A 19,511-nucleotide genomic window follows, 5' to 3' on the forward strand; every position below is an offset into this window, starting at 1 on the left:
TATCATTCTGTGTGTTTTCTCAAAGTGCATATACATACAATGGTAAAGGTATGGTAAAAAGAATATGTGAACCCTTTGTGCTTTTTATACCAGTCTTCCTTGTTCAACTGTTTCATGGCCCTTGCTATTATATGATTTGCATACTGTAGACTAATGAACAGAGAAGTTCACCAGCTCTAATGATTTCCAGTGATGCTTTTAGCTGTTTTCTTTCTCATTGAGCATTCTGTGTTTTGCCTTTGGAGTGATCTTAGCTAGACTTTTACTTCAAGGGAGAGTAGGCTCAGAACTAATTTGTCTCCATTTATAGACCGATTGTGTGACTGTGCACTGAACTCTTGACATTGGTAAATTCTCCTCATGAATAGCATGTTCAAAATATTTGAATTGTGTTTTGAAATTCTGTCTAATACATAATTATAATTTTGTTCCATTTATTGGACTCTCCTCTATTCTACATCCTGACTCCAATTGGATTTTGTTGTTATTAGCCTGGAGGTTCACATGCTTTTTTCCACTGTAGACTTTGAATGTTGGAATTATGTATTTAATATTGGCAAGAAAAAGAAAGCATTTGTGTGTCATGGTGCAAGTAATTCCAAGAGTTCACTTTCTTTTTCCTGTAACTAAGTGCATATCCATGTACGTGTGTTGAAATGATTGATTGTGTGTGGGAGAGATGATGTGTACAGGGCCATACCAGCCATGCATACCACAGGGTTGAATGTGTCTCAACACTCTTTCTTCAAACATGGATAGAAAGAAAGCAAGGAGACAGGTAAGAGGGTGGAGACTGGGCAGGTAAAGGAAATAGAGGTAGACTGTGAGGAAGAGGAGAAAGAGGGTGGAGTGCATCAGTGTAGAAATGAAAGTAAGAGATGTGAATGTGGGACAGGATGAAAGAAAGAGGGTGGAAAATGTTTTGGTGTAAACACTAAAGTTTGCAAAGGTATGTTCATTTAAAAAGATTATTTTCAGTTTACCTGTTCCCTATGGATGCATGTCAGACCATTCAGATATTTTGCTCTGGTAGATTCAACAGTCTGGGTGTGAGTTGCTGCAGATTGCTCTGTGTTGCTGAGTCTAGGGTCGTCTGAGCTGCTCCTCAGTAGTTGAGACAGATTTGCAGTTGCTGCATTATTAGAGCAGCTGTTGACACTCGGGTTGTGTGGTGCTGCCAGTGCTCGTGATGAGGCAGACTCACTGATGCAGCTCTGCTGGTCCACTGTGTGAACACAGAAAAGAAAAAGTCTGGTGGAGACAATAACATTCTTCGCAGGGTCACTCATTATTTCAGTCAGCTGTCAGCTATTCACCAGGACCACAGGCAGATTCACAAATCAAGATTCAAACTCCTTTTAGCTCTATGATCTAAAAATCTTTATGATACCAAGTGTTTCACAAAGAATCAGAAATTAGTTCAAATCTAAGGATTTCATTACCTGCTGTAATATAGTAAAATGTTCACATATCACATAGCAAAATTAAACAAATACAGTGGAATAGTTGCTCTCATCTTTGATCAGAGGATGACTAAGGAAAACTGTCTGCCTGTGTCTGTTCAGCACCCTACTTGAATTTCGCTGAAGAGCTGAGCAGCAGAAGTGCCAAGCTGATGAGAGAAAACGTAAAGAACTTTGCTTACAAATATAAAATTATTTTTAATGACATAATCAAGAGTGATAGTTAGTTATTAAAGAAACTTTTGATAGAGGCCTTTACATCACTCTCACAGCACAGGGTAGAACCAATTACAACATAGCTTGTACCTTTTTCCCTTAGTCTTAACAAAACAGGGCACAACCAGGCTGCTACATATTATACAATACCGCTAATACTCAACCATAAAAGAAGTGGGCTAATGCACTGTTATGTCTCCCACTTGACACCACATTAAAAGTCTCTGATGACGTGCATCAGCGTGGCTGATATTGTACTATTAGTTATTTTTGTGTTGTGTGGTTTGAAGTGATGAGTATAAGACATAATAATAGTTAGAGGCTTTGCATACATGGTGTGTGTGTGTGTGTGTGTGTGTGTGTGTGTATAAAGACAAATATGTACTTTAATAAATATAAGAAGTCCTGAATATCTACAAATGCATGTTTATATGTGTCTATTTAAGCTTGAATAGTTTGATGGTAATCTACTTTGGTTGTGTAAGTTTTAATTGTAGCACTGTCTTTGTGCCGCATCACAATCATCTTATCCAGCTTTTATCTGTTTCTCTTTGGAATAATTCATTCCCCCATGGATGACTACTGTGACATAGCTGTGTACTTTTTTTTTTTATGCAACATCTGGATAGTGTAAGTGCACAGAGGTCCATTATCAGTCATGTGTTTCGCTGGTACATTCTGGTGGCTAATGCAAATTTATCAACTTAAAAGGCCAATTGATCGTTAGAAAACCCTTTTACCATTATCTGACCACAGCTGAAAATGTATGTTTTCTTGGAAAACAAGAACATTTCTACATTAAAGTACATTAAACAAAGTGCTTTAGTGAATATTGAAAATGAGATCAAATGTCATTATTTCATTACCTGCTATAACATTTGACTTTAGGGGAGTGCTCTTAATAAGACTGCTGTGTTTTTCACTGATCTCTAAATTTAAAATGTTTTTTACAGCGACTTTGGAAGAGTGACTTTGAGGCCACTCGAGCACGATTCATGGCTGATGATTTCTTTTCTACTCTGTATATCACAGTCTTCCTTTTTTTCTCGTTTGTTTCACTGCAGCTACCTGAAGCGTTTCAAGGTGATGAAAATCAAGGTTCTGCGTTCTTGGTGCAGACAGATTCTCAAAGGCCTTCATTTCCTGCACACCAGGACTCCACCCATCATTCACAGAGATCTGAAGTGTGACAACATCTTTATCACAGGACCCACAGGCTCAGTGAAGATAGGAGACCTGGGTTTAGCCACACTAAAGAGGGCGTCCTTTGCCAAGAGTGTGATAGGTAGGAAGATCTGCGTGCACAGTCATTAAAGTAACAAAATCCATATATCTTGCACGTATATATATATATAAAGATATATATTAGAATTCAATATTTAGTTTTGTGAAAGTGGGTGAAGTACTGGCATAATGATTGAGTTTTCCATAACAATAATCACTTTACACGCACACAGCCACACACTAAGGCTCGTATAAGCTAAGACAAGAACACAAACACTTTCTCCACCACTACACACGCCTACTGTGGATTAACTGAACTGCATCGAAAATATCTGCTTGTTAACGCAAACCACAGGTATTCGAAAAGTGTAACGCACACCAGCCAGTCTGCCGGTAAGCTAGAATTAAGCTGTCTGGTGATATGATGGCTCCATACACACGCCAAAAAATACTCCACACACACCCTGTATATGCTGTAGTACACACTTGAACACACAGTAATGCAGAAACGATTGTTGTGCTTTATACTGTATATAAGTTGGCTACCTTTCTGGGGTTGAGTTGTTTGATTACCCACAGGTATTCTGGTATTAACATACTTTCCTAACACACAAGTTACATGAAAGCCCATACTCTAAAGCACTTGAGGCAAGAATCATATGCTTAATAAATTTCACAGCCACTTTGAAGTAATTAGGCAGACCTCAAGTATTTAGACATGGGACGAAACCAGGCATTACTACCTAGTAAGTGGTACCCTCCTTGTTTTTGTAGTTTTACGTTTCTGGCTGTGTTCGGGGACTTTTTGAAATTTAAATCTCCTCCTCACCATAACTTTCTAACATGTGCTACTAAATGACACAGGCAGACACCAGTGATGTTCATTTAAACCTCATAATGTAAAGTTAGGAGTGTGTTTGGTGTTCTGTGATTAATTTTCAAGGAAATATGTGTACTTTAAGAGATGTCAGTTTTCTGTGTTTGGCAGGTCGTAGAGATTTTCCCACAAGTGGAAATACTTAAAAAGCCATTCTGACCCTTCTTCTTGCAGCAGGGATGAACTAAAGCATGTGTGACCCTGAGGGACATATGAAAAAAGGAAATTCCCAATTATACAATAGTTAAGACTGAGCTACATTTCCAGTAGCATGAAAAAGAGCAGTGTTTCCTCTCCTTTCCACCAGGTACCCCAGAGTTTATGGCTCCAGAAATGTATGAAGAGAAGTATGATGAATCGGTAGACGTGTACGCCTTCGGGATGTGCATGCTCGAGATGGCCACCTCAGAGTACCCCTACTCTGAATGTCAAAACGCTGCTCAGATCTACAGACGAGTTACTAGTGTAAGTCTGCATTTCCTGTACAGTATGTGTGAAAGAGAGAATGCCTCAGCTAAGAATGGTACTAGACTGGGCCATTTATGTGTTATATCTACCAGCCTTGTTTGTTATTTGTGTCTCTCGTCTCCTTCCTCCTCTGCCTGCCCAGCCCTCCCTGCCACTCCTTCCATACTTATTTACTGACTGTATTAATAAGTTTGGCATGAGCTGCAGGAGATCCAGTCATATGACGGTGTTTTTGCACTGATTAGTCTCTCGCTTTCTCTCCTTCTTTAACTCTGCTGTCTTTCTCTTTTTTTTTTTTTTGCAAAAGGGGAAAAGGCTTGTTTGTCTGTATTTTTCGACAAACCGCTAGAGTGCAATACTGAGCAAGGCCCGTCACATCAGATCAAAACAAATTCAACTGTCTTGAGACACTTTACCCTGGAGCTTCACAGCATTGTGTCATACACATCAAATATTTTCTGTAGAACAATATCTTCATGGACAACAAAACTAAGCACACAGACTTAGCGTTCCAGCCTCATAATTTAAGAATGTTGTTCTGAAAGCAACAAAATCTATGTCTACCAAAACTCAAATCTCTTTTTTTAGCAGAACTGTTTATTGACAGAGAATAGCTGCTTGCATCAACCCATCTGATTGAAATGCACCCAAATTTAGAGATGACAGTTGGCTCGAGACAAAAAGGAAGCGGAGAACAAAACAAAGAGAGAGAGAGGACAGCAGATGCAATCAGAAGCTGTTTTAAGCTGAGTGCTGCTGAGGTCATCACCCTAGCAGCACACACTAGCAGATGAGAGCTGTCTCTCGTTTCCTCACAGCACTGACTTCAGCTGTGGAGGCTGATAGTGATGGTTAATGGACCAGTGGAATTTATTGGAAAAGAGAACGACTCTATAAAACTGTTATGGCATGACTCCGTTATCTGTCTTTGTGATTAGCAACTAGCTGCTTCATCACATCTTTTATTTAACCGAGACAAACTTTAGTGAAATATTAAATACGTTAAGTTGCTTACTTCTGGTTTTTCCTGCTAATACTACAGAAATACTGTGCTGTTCACATCAGCTACTTAAATAGTATTTATATAATGATAAGCAGACAAAGGTTGCTTGACAAGTGTCTTTTTTCTTATGTTATGTTCCTATAATAATAACATATTACTCAGTCAGTATACAGTACAAGTCAATACATTCATTGGTTCTTGTTTATTTCATTTAGTTTCTGCATTGAATGAATACTACAGACTGAAAAGAAAAATATTTTTCTAAATTTTAACTACTCCAAGTACTCAGTAAAAGAAGGCACTGAGTTCCCTCTCATCATCAGAGTTATCAGCCTCACAAATCACCAATTATTGGCACCTCAGATGAGAACACGCAAGACAATTCAGGAAGCTGTTAACAGTGCATTTCTTATTGAACAAATCCAAATGATTTGTACTGTATTTTGTTCTACTTGAAGTCTTTTTAAAGTCAGTAATGTGACTGAATTAATTATTACTATCCATATGACTCCATGTCTCTTACTCTCCCCTAGCTTCCATCCTCCTACGTCTTACCACCACAAAAGTGAAGAAACTCTCCCAGTTTAATAAAATCACATTTGATTATCAAGGGTTCACAACCCTCTGTGTGTGAGTTTGAGTTATAATTTAATAGCAATAAGCCAGAATAAAAGCCGCAGAGCCTTTTTATTCCTCAGAGCGTTTTATTCATTCAGCAGAAAATGTAGTCAAACAAGCAGCTTTAGTTGTCTTTATTTGTTAGGGTCACACACAACACACAACCTTGTGACAACCCCAGGGTGCCCCAGTCACCTGCTTCCTTTCGTGTTGTTGCCTAATCCATCCTTCCAGGTTTCCAGCCTCCATGTCTGACTCAGTTTGTCCTCACAGAGTTAGAGACCTCAGTTAACCTCTTTTAACTAACTCACTGCCTTTAAATATGAAATAAACTTAATGTTGGAGTGTGTGGCAGTCCATTCTTCACTTTCCAATTCATAGACGGTGCCTTTATAATTCCTTGCCCCTGCCTGCATATGATTTTAATGTCAGGTGTATTTAAAGAAACCCCCTTTTTAAAGGTTGGAAGACACAGGGGTCTAAAATGAATGAATAATATTTATCATTTGTACTTAATATAGAGTTTTATATCTTTAGTATCTAGTATCTGTGCTTCTTATATGTTGACATATAATGCTGTTAACAACCTTCCTGGTCCTTCTCTGTCTGGGACATTCCTTACCTCCAATCATCCTTGTTAAACTGGAATCTAGCTTTCTGTCTGTCTCTTTTAACTTCACCCTCTTTTTTTCTGTCCGGCTTAATTCCATTATATCCTCCATCCGTCCTCACTTTGTGTGGCTGCCCTGGAATCTCAGTATGAGACAACCTTAAGTGTGCGTGTGAGTGTGTGAGAGAGAGAGAGAGATGGGGGGTTGTTATGTAATGACAAACTTGGGGGGGGGGGGGGGGGGGGGTTGCTGGAAAGAATCAGGCCAGAGGGATGGAAAGGAGGGCAGAACTGATGGAAAGTGCAGACGGAGGTGGTCATTTGGTCATTTACTGGCACAAACAGGTTGAGATAAACAGTCAGTCAGTCTGGGAAGCAGGCAGTTAGTTCATCAACAAGTGTAGACTAAAAACTAAAAACGTACTTCACAGGTAAGTTGATGTACTTCACCTACATTTTATCTAACATCCTCATTTAGTATTTTTTAGTAGCCTTAAGTTGTGTTATTAAGTGTTTGCAAGGTTTTGTTGATCCTTTCTGCACCCATTTCTACCTGATATATATTTTGTGTCACTTTAGCAACAGGATATCTTCTAGGAAATGCTTTAGTGTGTTTTACACTTCATATAGACTCAAATCATTTAGAAGAGTTTTTTTATAGAGATGCATTTTGTTTTGCTACATCTCCCTTGTTCAGGATTTCGCTTCAGCTCCATGACTAATTGTCTGTGCATCGTTATTTTGTTCCTTAATTAAACAGACAGTGCTTGATTGTGTTGGCTGTTCATTAAGATGCCTTCTGATGAGCTGTGTAGCTGAACCCCTGTTCAGTTTAGACTTATCAAATACTGTCTGGCATTTTACATCAAGTAGTACTAGAAATGAAACTAGAAATGTGTAACAGTAAAGTAGAAGGTAAGTCTTTTCTATTTAACTGTTATCTTCTTTCTCTGTTTATCGTGTGCAGGGAGTAAAGCCTGGCAGTTTTGACAAGGTAGCCATTCCTGAGGTGAAGGAAATTATAGAGGGCTGCATCAGGACAAACAAGGATGAGAGGTGAGTTACACAAACATCAACGCCACATCTGTCAGATATAGTGATTTCTTCCACTTTGGATATTTGGATTTCTGAATTAGTTTTTTATTATTATTATTTCTTTGCTTAATGTAAATTGTTCAAGTTACTTTGTTTTTTTTTTATGAAGATAAGTGATCTGATTCAATGAACATTCATTATTGAACAAATGATCAACAACTCCCAGCTTGAAAATTCTGTATGGCTGGATTAATTATTTGTTGTAAATCCATGTTTTGGCCTTTGCTCCTCTAGGTACGCCATTAAGATCCTGCTGAACCATGCATTCTTCCAGGAGGACACAGGGGTCAGGGTTGAACTGGCGGAGGAGGATGATGGGGAAATGATTGCGATCAAACTTTGGCTCAGAATAGAAGACGTTAAGAAACTCAAAGGCAAGTAAAACATTTGATTAATCATCTGATTTTAATTTCATGAAAGTAGTTGTAATGGTAACATATTGTGATGCCTACAGGCAGGTTATTGTACATTAGCCAATAAACATATTTTAACTGTATTTCAGCACTTGCAGCAGCTTTACTCAAAAATCACTGTCGGCCAATAAAACTCTATAGATATAAATTTGCTAAACAGAGGCACAGCTGTCTGACCAGACATCTACATGCCGTTTGTTTTTTAGGCAAATATAAAGAGAACGAAGCCATTGAGTTCTCCTTTGACCTGAACAAGGACTTCCCTGAAGATGTGGCCCAGGAAATGGTGTGTAGGAGGAAGTGATGAATGAATGGAGAGACGATGGTTTGGTTGGTGGGAGAAAGGGATGTTAGAACTATAAAGAGGAGGAGAGATGGAAAGGGATAAATGAAATTGTAAATGAGCGGGAGGCAAGTGGGAGTTTTGGAAACAGTGACTTGTGGAGTTAAGAAACGTTGTCTATTAAAACCTTCAACCCCTAGGTTGAGTCTGGCTATGTTGCTGAGGGTGACCATAAGACCATGGCCAAGGCTATCAAGGAGCGCGTGTCTCTGATCCAGAGGAAGAGGGAACAAAGGCAGCTCGTACGAGAGGAGCAGGAGAAGAGAAAACTGGAGGCTGAACAACAGCGACTACAGCTGCAACAACAAGAAACGCTCAAACTTTCACAGGTTTGCTGAATCTGTTACTAGATCACTTCATTATATGTGTAGCTTGGATACATGTTCAGTTGCATTTTCACCCGACAGCCGTCGTGGTCTCCAGCTGTCTGAAGTTCTGTGGTCTCGTCTTCAGTGTGGTTTTAACTTGTGTTTGTTTGCAGACAGAGGCAGAGGAGACGGAAGTGGAGCAACAGCAGCTTCACTATCAACAGGCCGGCATTTCACACACATGTAAGACAACATTACATAGAGGGTGCAGTGTGCAGTACATGTTGTAGATACAGTATATGTAGCAGGAGAACAAGTTACTCACCTGGTACCACATCTTTCTCTCTCAGCTGAAGGAGGTGTGGACAGTGGACAGGGTTCCTCAGTTTTCTCCTCAGAGTCCCCCCACCTGGGTCAGCTGAGCATGTCATACAGCTGCCCCTCCTCCAGTCAGCCCCCTTCCCACCTCCAGACCCCCTATCCCTCCACTCCCTCTGCTGCCCCACAGCAGCACCCAGGCTACACCCAGCTGCAACAGCCAATGGTGAGTGATGACGTCATTCTCGCTAGATGTTTTGACTGCGTAGGTTGCTCTTATGATTTGGTGGTTCATGTTTAACACAGCTGCGTGCTGCTGTGCTCACAGATGTGCTAAAAACGACTCGTCAGTGTGAACTGATCACTGCATTGTGTTTTTGGAGTGGGAGTGAGTTGGAATAACGTTTGCTGTGTTTGTGAGTGGGCTGAGGATTGTAATTGTACCTATTTGTGGGCCAAATACATGAAAGCATGAAGATGATTAATACCACAGGATACTTCATTCTCTTTTGTGCCCAGTGTGATATATAAGTCACAGTGCTGTGCAGAGGCAGGTTTGCTGCCAGCCATTTAGACATTCAGTCACCGTCAGTTAGTTAGCAGGCTGATAAACTAGATAGTTAGTGAACCACATTATGCATTTGTAGTATATCATACTGAGTTTTTCATCATAGATGTCGGTCAGTCACATTCTCTTCATCCCAGAAGATGCCAATGCATCTCTTCACTTCCCTGCTGCTGTTTCAACCTGCTTCTTTCACCTTCCCTTATTTCATGTTGTACTTTATCATAACTTGCTATTTTCTTTATAAGGAGTCCCTCATTACTATTCTTTTGGAAATTGTTGTTATATTGTGTGTTTTCACATTTGTTCCTTTTCACTGAGTCGGTCACACACCAGCCCTCTGATGCTGTCACATTTCTCATGCATCAAAAAGTCTGTATAACACTTTTTTCATGTATTCTGTTGTTCAGGTGTCGGGGGAGTGACTTTAGCCGACTTTTTACAATCTTTCTTTCACAAAACATTTTTCTATCCTTCTCTGTTTGAGACAGTGTTTAATTATATAAGATCCAGTTTTTTCTGTATAATCAATATTAGAGATACCCTTGAAGATTACACTGATTACACTGATATACACTGATTGTGCTAAATTGCATTTCTTTTAGCACACTGCATGTAAGAATAAATATATTTAAAGTCTTCTGAGCTGAAGTTACTGGACGTCATCTATCTGTTTACAGACACCACACTAAATGTTCTGTGGCTGAACTGGGTGATAATTTAGTTTTTAGGTTAATTGATTAAATAATTCATTAATGGTTTGGCTTTTTTTAGGTCCTTCTTTGAAGTATGTTCTCACTAGATTTTTTTTCTTATCATTTCTTGGAGCCAAATGGCTCTGCATAGAGTGTCTTAGTTTGTTGCATTAAATAACGTCTTTGATGGGTTGTCATTCTCCCCTGTGATGTAATACTGTGTGATTTTTATTCTTGTGTTCATTTATTTGTTTGTTGTTTTTATTTGAATCAATCTTGTACACTTTCAATCATATACAGTAGTTGATTGTGTTTTTATGTTCATTTAAATTTATTTTGCATATGTTTGTCCTGTTACTGTTCCTTTCTATGTTAAAGTGCTTTTTTCTATTTTGATTCCTTTATGTTTTTCATGTTGGCCCCACCCTCTTCCATTGCCCCCCTCCCGGCCTGCAGCCTGCATCGCGCTGCCGTCGAAGTCGTAGCATGTCTGTTTGTGTCCCCCCCTCCTCCTACTCCTTATCCCGTGCTCCAACACCTCTGGCCTTACCTCTAAAGAAGCCCTCCACCCCACCTCCAGACCTGTCCTTCTCGTCTTCGCACAACACCACCTCCCCTTGCACGTCTCACTCAGATGAGAGGGACACCTTTGCTGGGCGCCTTTCCAAGGCCCTGGAGACAGTCCTCCCCCTTCACTCTGCTTCCCCTCTGCCCAGGGCCAGGCAGCGGAGGGCCAGCCTACCTGCCCTGTTCTCCATCCCTGTAGGTTTACAGTCCTAATCTCCAGGGGCTGCAGTGGTGGTGAGAACCAGAGAGGAAGGGAGAGACAGAAAGACCAAGGGAAAGGACCACACTGGTGTCTGAAATTAGAGATTATATAACTGTGAGTGCACAGTTTCACTGAATATGGAAACCAATAACAAATAACTGTTCTATGGCAAATGTAATGTATTTATAAGTTAATGAAAGTGCAAAATAAGAGACACACTTGAAGAACAACTTAAACTAGTGCAGTACCACTATATCTGGCCAAACTCTCTTTACTGAATGTTGAGATGTATAAAGTATCTGTCCTCTTCCTAGTTTCTGAATTAATAAGATCTTTAATAATGAGCTGAGGTCACTATGTAGCAAAGACATTTAAATTGTGAGGACTGTCCCACTACTCAATATAATGTAAATCTGACACATCGATATTGAAAATGTAAGACATTTAATGCTTTCAGACACTTCTGTGAGTCATTCAACCAATCCCATTTCTCTCCCTCTCTCTTTCTCTCTCTCTCTCTCTCTCACTCTCTTTAATCAACCACTGTGTGTTTATATTAAATACAGAATTTCTTGACATTAATTTTAAGTCCTTAGCGCCTAATACCTTGTGCATCTCTGGAAAACTGACATTAAGTGTTAGTAAAATTGAAATTTGCAAATTGAAATAAGTACAAGTACTGGTCATCAGAAGGTTATATCCAGTTAGCTGCCAATGAATGAATAGGCTTAACAATTGTAATAGATCCATACCAGGGTTAGTAGTACACACCTTCCCTTTCTGTTACAGGTGCTGCCTACTCCCACCGTCGTGCATCTCACGTTTGCCTTTTTTATTCTTAGCACTATGGGGCAGTTTATGCTTTTGTGAGACATCTAGAAGTTTACAGGAAATTGTGAGAAATAGAGATGAAGAACACCATTCAGAAAGGCACAGATAGAAAGACTGTACAGATACCGTAAACCTTTGAATGTAATAAACCTAATTTGAAGTTGCAGGCTGCAGGCCGTACTGTGCAGGAGAAGGAGAAATAAAAGACAGTTTTCTTGCGTGCAGATGCATCAGGATGTTGTTGAGCTTTGAGCTGCCATTTGGCCTTTAATCTCTTTGGCTGTTCTACTCCACTTTCTGTCCACCTGTGGGCTCTCAGCGTGTCTCTTTTTTCTGTGTTGTCTCTATGTTGTCTGCTTCTCTTTGTGCAGCATCATGATGTCACAGAGTCTGTGTGCCTGCTTGTTGTAACCAGCTTTGTATCCTTTTATTTCCAGTTTGACTCATCTCATCACTTTTTTCTGTAGCTTTTAGGTAAATTCTGTCCTGTGTGAACCACACCATTTTCTTTCTGAGTGGAGAAAGAATATAGGTCCCTTTTTCTCTTAATATAGTTTTGAAACTTTGCCCTTTCTGACTATTTGACTATTTATTCCATTTCATGTGGGTTCTGATGTGGCTCTCTCTCTCTCTAATTCATTGAGTTTCATTCTTAAATCCATTGTATCTCATTGTCGCAGCAGCATTCAATACCACACCCCTACAGCGGAGGAGCAAGTACAGGCGGAGGGGCGGGAGGGAACATGCCCCTCCCAACTCTCCCTGACCCTCCGACTATCTTCTTTCCCTCCATCCCTGAGCGGCCCATTTCCTTCTCACCTCCACCCACTGGGCCTTCGAAGGCCTACAACACCCAGCGACGCAAGAGCACATCTATTCTGGAGGCACACACCCGACACTTTCAGCCTGCCTACTCTCGCTATGGGAGCAGCCTGCACCCCTTTTCTGGGTTGGAGGGTGTTGAGACCCCCTCTCTGTATGTGGTAAATCCTAGTTTTGCAGCAGCTGCTCAAAGACTTGGTGTTGGGGAGTCACTGCATCTCCCGGGACAATCGGACCCAAGTTTATATGGTTATAAAGACATAAGAGCAGAACATGAACAAGCAGTGAGGAGATTAAGTCTAAATCAAGCTGCATTATTAGACCATTATGAAGCAATGGCATATGGAGGCTATCCACTGACTGCACACCAGCTTGATCACTTGCGTTTCCATCAACAGAGGCAAGCAGCTGCTGCTGCTGCTGCTGCTGGTCTGGGTTTTGACCCTGGTCCACCTCAACCAGGCTTCTTGCACCCACACCTAATGCAAAGAATGAGTGCGCACAGCCCGATCCCTCCACCCTTACCTCCCCTGAGTGCATCCAGTGGTGGATCTGTTTCTTCTTCATCATCTGATGGATGTTATGCCCAACAACAGCATGCTTCTGCTTCTTTCCCTATCTCTGCCCCTCCTGTAATGCCTGACGCTCCGCCACCTAGCGGAAGTGTTTTTGATTTCCATTTAGCCGCAGCTGCTGCAGTTGCAGCTAGTGACCCAAGCCTCCTAGCATCTCGACTTTACCGAGCCCGGAGGAGCTCCATGGACCTCCCTCTGGAGGACAATACTGCAAGTGGATCAGGTGGTTCAGGCACATACAGTCGTCTCCAGCCAGTGACAGAAGAGTTGTACTCTTATGTCAGTCCAGAGCTTCCCTTACCACCAGGAAGTCTTCTTCTTCACCACACAGGTGTAAACACAAAGGACAGAAGCCCAGAACCTTCTAGTGATTCATTAGCCTCCTCTGACGCGGGAGAGTTCCAGTCGCCTCCTCCTCCACCACCTCTGCTCCCTCCATTTGACTCCTCAGCAGCACAGTCCATCCCTCATTCATCCTCCACTGCAATATATGATTTATCAGGGGGAGCACTTCCCATAGATCCCCAGGGACATCCACCCTCCATGCAGAACTTTCTCCCTCCCACTCCATCCTGTGAGGTCCCGCTTGGGGGAGCATCATCAAATCAGCTGGAGTCTCTGATGCAGAGTGCCTGGGCCCGCCAAGGAGGGGTGGTACCAGCCCAACCTGATATGACATATCATGAGTCATTGCTAGCCATGCAGGCCACAAACCCCACTCTGGTACTGAATTTAGACCTTCAACACACCCCAGTGCCTGGGTCAGGGACTAGTTTAAATTAGATGAGTTGCTTTTCAGCAGCAAAGATTCACAAACAGATGTTAGTTGATCATTTCTAATTGTTAAATAATAATATTTGATGCCATTTGTTTCTTGTTGGCACAAGCTTGTCACTGCTAAAAAAAAAAAAAATAATTGTCTAAACAAACAAAAACTAAACTACATATGTTTTTCACAGAAAGATTCAGAAAGAATAATAGATCACTTAGTGAAAAGCATCTAAATTAATTTAAAACAGTAATTTGACCCAGGGGCTGTTATATCAATCCTTTGTCTTTTGTTTTTTTGTTGTTTTTTTCTTATTTGTTTGTTTCTTCTTTTTTTTTAACCCTACCGACCCAGAGGTCCCATCTGCTGAAGCTTTTTTTTATCATTGTGTAGTCTTCAGTTGTGATTTTAACCCCCTAGAGTCGTATCAACACTAAAGAGGGTGTCTCATGGCCTGTCTTCATAACTTGAAGCATTTGTCCAGAAACGTCAGTCATGGCAATAGTCGGTGCTACTTCACTAAGCACATTACTGACCAAGCCCTTGGACATATTAGGTCAAGCATAAAAGGCAGTGATGTCAAGCATGTCATTCTTTTTTACTTTGACTTTACAAAACAAAATTCAGTCCTTGAGACATTCTCCCTTGTACAAACGTTATAAGCAAACAGTCTCAGCCCCATCATTTCTGTTGGTTGTATATTTCATTTATTGTCACTATCAGTAAGTAATATTTTGTCTGTATGTTCATATATGAATATATATATATATATATATATGAGAAATGTGTGTTTGTTCAGGTATACTGGATGGTATACTTGATTTATTTGCTCATACAAATCCAAAGTTGATTCAGTCCTGGTCTAATTGAAATATTAATAGTAGAGAAACTTGAAAATTGAACAGTATATTGTAGACATCCACACAATCTTTAAATAGCATGCTATGGATCAGGTCTAGACCAAGGCTGTCAACAGTATTATTGAAGTGAAATGAAGCTGAGAGACTTTGTTGATTTGTGTGGACAAACACACAGAAACATACAACAAAACCAGTGGGGCTTAGACAAACCCAGCAGTGTAACCACACAGTGAGACATTATTTCATTTGTATATTGGTAGATTTGTTCTGTTGCTTTATGTTTTAATTGCTAAATATATTGGCTTCAAGTCAGTTCTCTGTTTTAATATATGTTTTCATTTCCTGCCCAGACTGGAAATCAGCTTTCTGCACAGGTTCAGAGGTCACAGTTGAAACGCATTAAACCCTTAGAACGCTGATATTATCAGTGTCATCTTTACTTTATTCTTTATTTACTTTGATCCACATCGGATTGGTGGCCTGTCTTTTCATTACTTTAATATTTATTTTCTGTCTTTAAAGTTTTTGTTTCATGCAGTTTAGCTCTTTCTATACTTTCTATACATCTTCTTTATTACATTTCTCTACTGCAACTTTCCTTTTTGTGTTGTGACTACCCGTGGTGTATGAAAAAGGTAGGTAGTAGTGTGTCTCGTGCAACTATACTTGTTGAAGTTTCTACCACTCTTCAGGAGGGGGAGCTTCATGGCAAGTATAAAGTTGTATACAGCCTTCTAAGGGTTCAAACAGTCGCTCATAATTGTCTGTATGTTGCTGTTCTGTGGCACCATAGATGGATTTCAGGAAGCATATTCTTCTCAATTTGACACTTGAATCAGCAAGACATGAGGGTATTTCTACCCTACAATATTCAGATAGCAGCGCCACATTTTGGGTTTATGACAAATCATAGAGGGCAAGAATGAAATCTTGTAACTCTAAGCTTGTGTGTTTTTTCTCTAATGCTGTCACCTGCGTTGATCACTATCATCATGACTCAAATACTGAACATTATTGAACCTACATAGGATGTCGTAAGGAACAGGCTACATTTGAATATTTCACGTTTAATTTTTGAAATCAGCTCTTAGCTTTTTTTTTTTTTTTTTTGCTTCAATGATGGTGTAAAAGCCATTTATTATTACTGCTGATTGCTCTGGGACTGACCTGCATGTAAAAAAATATCCCTGTACTTACACCCTGTCTAACCCTAGATTTGTGCCTGTAATGTTGTACATGCTACACCACAAGCAGTATATATGTGTATATGCATACTGTAGGTACTTGTGTGCCAGGTGGACGTAGTTTTCATCTGTGCATGTGTGCATACACAAGAAGAAAAACCTAGACTAAAAACTGATCACTGTAGAAGAGACAGCATAGGTACCTTGTGTTTGTACACATGTACGGTTTTTGACTTGGAAGCTTTAAACATGGTCTGATTGTTTCTTTCTCTCTCTCTCTCTTTGTTGCCGATCTCTCCTGATTTCTCTCCTCTCTCTCCATCACTCTCCATCCTTTCTCTGTTTCTCATCGGCAGGTTCAGGCTCCAACACACCAGCCCACACCGGTACCCCCGCTGGTCCCTGCCACCTCCCAACCAGCTCCCCCTGTGACCTCCCACCAGGTAAGACTACCGAAACATCAAATTAAAGTTACTCAGACGTTTCACAGTATCTTTTGTAACTATATCTAAATGCAGCTATATAAATTTATATATATTTAGACACCTCCACTCTACTTTTCTTTCTCTCCCTCTGTCTCTCCAGGTCATTTCATCAAGTCAGAGTAGCTCAGTTCAGAGCCCCACACACACAGCTCTGCCACAGGCAGCTGCACAGGTACAGCATGTTGCATATAAATACACAGCACAGTACATACTCCTAATGCACTCCAGCTAGCAGAGGTTCCTTAAAGGCTGAAGATAATCTAACACAAACAAAGCTAGCTGAAGTTCTAGTTCTCTTTCTTTTAGTGTTTCCCCCCCCGAAACAAATATAGGCAAACACATAAACACACACACAGAATCCGCTAATAGCCTAAATTGAGCAAAACTATCATTATAGTATCAGTATCATGGTGTGAAATAAGCTGACAAATATCTACACTGTACACAGGCATAAAAACACAAAAGCAAATGTATTGCAGACAGACATAGACAGATCATTTTGCAACTTAAAAACTAGATCCTGTTATTGTATTCTTGGTCGAAGTGTGATTGTTGCACGTTTTGCTCGTCTTGAATTGTTACTTTTTTCACTTCTCTTCTTTGTTGACTCAGTTTGTTCTGTTTTTCTTTCCATTCTCTGACTTGCATGCTGCCTGTTTATTACTGGGTTTGTTTTTATTTCTGTTTAAACATACTTACTTGACTGTCTGTGTGCCTATATGCGTGTATCCATGGTTTTTTGATTGTGGCTTTATGCACAAAATTAATGGGTCTATGTGCGTCTAATAGTTGTGTGACCTCAGTCCATCTCCCAGTATCGAGCACCTTTATTTTCTGTATCAAGCGGCTCAACTAGCTTTGGTTCAGGTAACATTGTGTTTGCTGGTGTATGTAGGTATAATATGTAGGTGTCTGTCATTGTATGTGTGCATGTCTTGGTAAGATATTGTGTACCCACGTGATATGGCTTGTCAGTCTGTCTGACAGAAGAAACCATCCTGTTTTTGTGATTTTTTTGTAGCTGTTGTAGTGTTGATTCCCATCGTTGGTAGTTTTCCTCTGCTTGTCCCAGATGATCCTACCTACTAACCATCGTAGGGCATTGTACATACACACACATGCATGCATTATAAACACATGAGCAAATTTTATCAAATGAAGATGGGTAATATTTCCATGATCAGACTTTAAAAACAAGAGTCGTCAGTTGTAGACACGATTATTTTATACTTTAAGTTTAGTTTGACTTTAGATTTAAGTGTATTTTCCAGCAGTACATTATCTAATGTATAGCAGCAAAGTTTCTACAGGGTCTTGATGATGATGACTGAAGAAGATTTAGAGATCAGTTTCAAGTAGCAGCAAGTTAACTAGCTTGGCTGGCTTGGTGCAATTTGCTATTTAGCTTTGTGTTTTCAGTGTCTGGAAACATTTGAGTAGCTTTCTGCTCTTGTCTTCATTTCTAATACTGTGTAAAAGAGTGTTGCCCATCTACATTGTGCAAAGAATTTGCTTGGTCTTTCAGCATTTATAAAGGTGTATATTGTAGAAACATAAGTTTAGTTGTCTGGTTGCATGGTCTTAGCGTGGTGTGTGTTTTCCACAGTTGTCTTGTCCCAAAGTTTGTTGTTTGAAGAGTGTGAGACGTTGTCACTAATAGACCTGGTCTATGTTCCAGTTGTGTTGTTTGGGAAGTTGCTTGTTGAGGTTCTCGGACTCCAACATGTCAGTGAACTATGGATGGCTCTTTGATACTCAAATCTTTAATTTAACATTATGACTATCATGGAGATCAATAGACTCTTGGGAGACTAGGGAGAATAGAGACTTAGATCAACAAAATAAAAAAATCATCAAGACTTTCAAGCTGACACAGATTGTCTGTTTGTTTGGGGTTTTTTCATCATATGATGACACTTTTATTGCATTTTAGATGCAACAGCAGTTTAAGTAAAGACCATCTTTAGCTCATTGTTCACTGCCTACAGTAGGTGATTAATAGTAGTTTGGCCAGTCTCTCTATGAACAGCTGATCACTTGATGGGTTTAACTACCTCCTCATCCTGTGATGTTGCTCCCCTCCTTTCTCCTTCCTCCTTTCATTTTACTTTCTATTTCCTCCCCATCCTTTTTTCTGGTCCTTCCTCCTCTTCTCAGCCCAGTGTAACTCCGTCTACCTCTACCATTTCCTTGGTGACCCTTCCTTCTTCATTGCCGTCCCTTCCTGTTACCATGCCGTCAGTGGCTGTGGCTTCCCCACCCTCTCCTCTGCCGCTCCCTCCTGGGGCGGTACCTATTGTTTCCCCTCCTCCTTCTGTGCCCACGCCTGTGCCTCACCCATTGGCCACTGTGGTGCCAATCATCAGTGTAGTCACCACCCCGTGTGATACTCCTATGGAAGCCCCTCCCCAGGTACTGGCTATGGACGGTCAAACACACCAAGGATTTAATGTATTTTTTTAGATTAGTTTACTTCATGTGAGCCCTTGTAGTGATCCACATTTGCCCCATTTCAAGGCAGTGTGGTCTACAAGTTACACATCTTGTACAGTAGATAAATGTGAATCTAATTAATGATTAATGATGCCTTAAAGGCAGAAACAAAGGTAGTCGGGTGGTTTGCTGTACATTTCCATGGCTTTGCTTGAGAATAGCAACAGTTTTTTTAATCAATGAAAATATAAAATTAAGGAATGATTGTTGGAATATTTTCCATGATTGTGTGTGTGTGTGTGTGTAGTCACTGAGCCAGTGACAAATATAAAACATCTGTGAAATCACAGTTTGGATTAGTCTAGAGAAAATGACTGTCTACATAAATCTTGCTCTCATTGCTCTCTAGTGCAATTGTCAGTATTGTTTTTTTCTAAGCCATCATTTATAGGTCTTATGAATATGAGGGCAATGCTGCATGTGTTAGTGGAGATACTCCATGTATCTAATACCATAATACTATTTATTTTCTCTGTTGTGGCAGTTGTTGCTTTGCTCCTTTTGTTC

The 19,511-nt window shown here is 40.3% G+C and overlaps 1 protein-coding gene across 4 annotated transcripts in view; it reads left to right on the forward strand.

Moving 5' to 3' along the window:
- wnk1b (WNK lysine deficient protein kinase 1b) overlaps positions 1–19,511 on the forward strand; it is a 77,627-nt gene that overhangs the window by 42,328 nt on the left and 15,788 nt on the right. For 3 of the 4 annotated variants that reach the window (XM_026361713.1, XM_026361712.1, XM_026361714.1), the window contains exons 4-13: positions 2,744–2,964; positions 4,088–4,245; positions 7,447–7,535; positions 7,809–7,948; positions 8,194–8,273; positions 8,471–8,659; positions 8,812–8,881; positions 8,989–9,182; positions 16,383–16,469; positions 16,612–16,683. In XM_026361713.1, coding sequence (XP_026217498.1) covers positions 2,744–2,964; positions 4,088–4,245; positions 7,447–7,535; positions 7,809–7,948; positions 8,194–8,273; positions 8,471–8,659; positions 8,812–8,881; positions 8,989–9,182; positions 16,383–16,469; positions 16,612–16,683 — 1,300 coding nt within the window. Of the gene's footprint in view, positions 1–2,743; positions 2,965–4,087; positions 4,246–7,446; positions 7,536–7,808; positions 7,949–8,193; positions 8,274–8,470; positions 8,660–8,811; positions 8,882–8,988; positions 9,183–10,672; positions 10,979–12,496; positions 13,937–16,382; positions 16,470–16,611; positions 16,684–18,668; positions 18,924–19,511 lie in introns of all 4 variants that reach the window. The other variant, XM_026361715.1, reaches the window with a different exon arrangement.

The sequence above is a fragment of the Anabas testudineus genome, chromosome 23 (assembly GCF_900324465.2).
Source record: "Anabas testudineus chromosome 23, fAnaTes1.2, whole genome shotgun sequence".
NCBI lineage: Eukaryota > Metazoa > Chordata > Actinopteri > Anabantiformes > Anabantidae > Anabas > Anabas testudineus.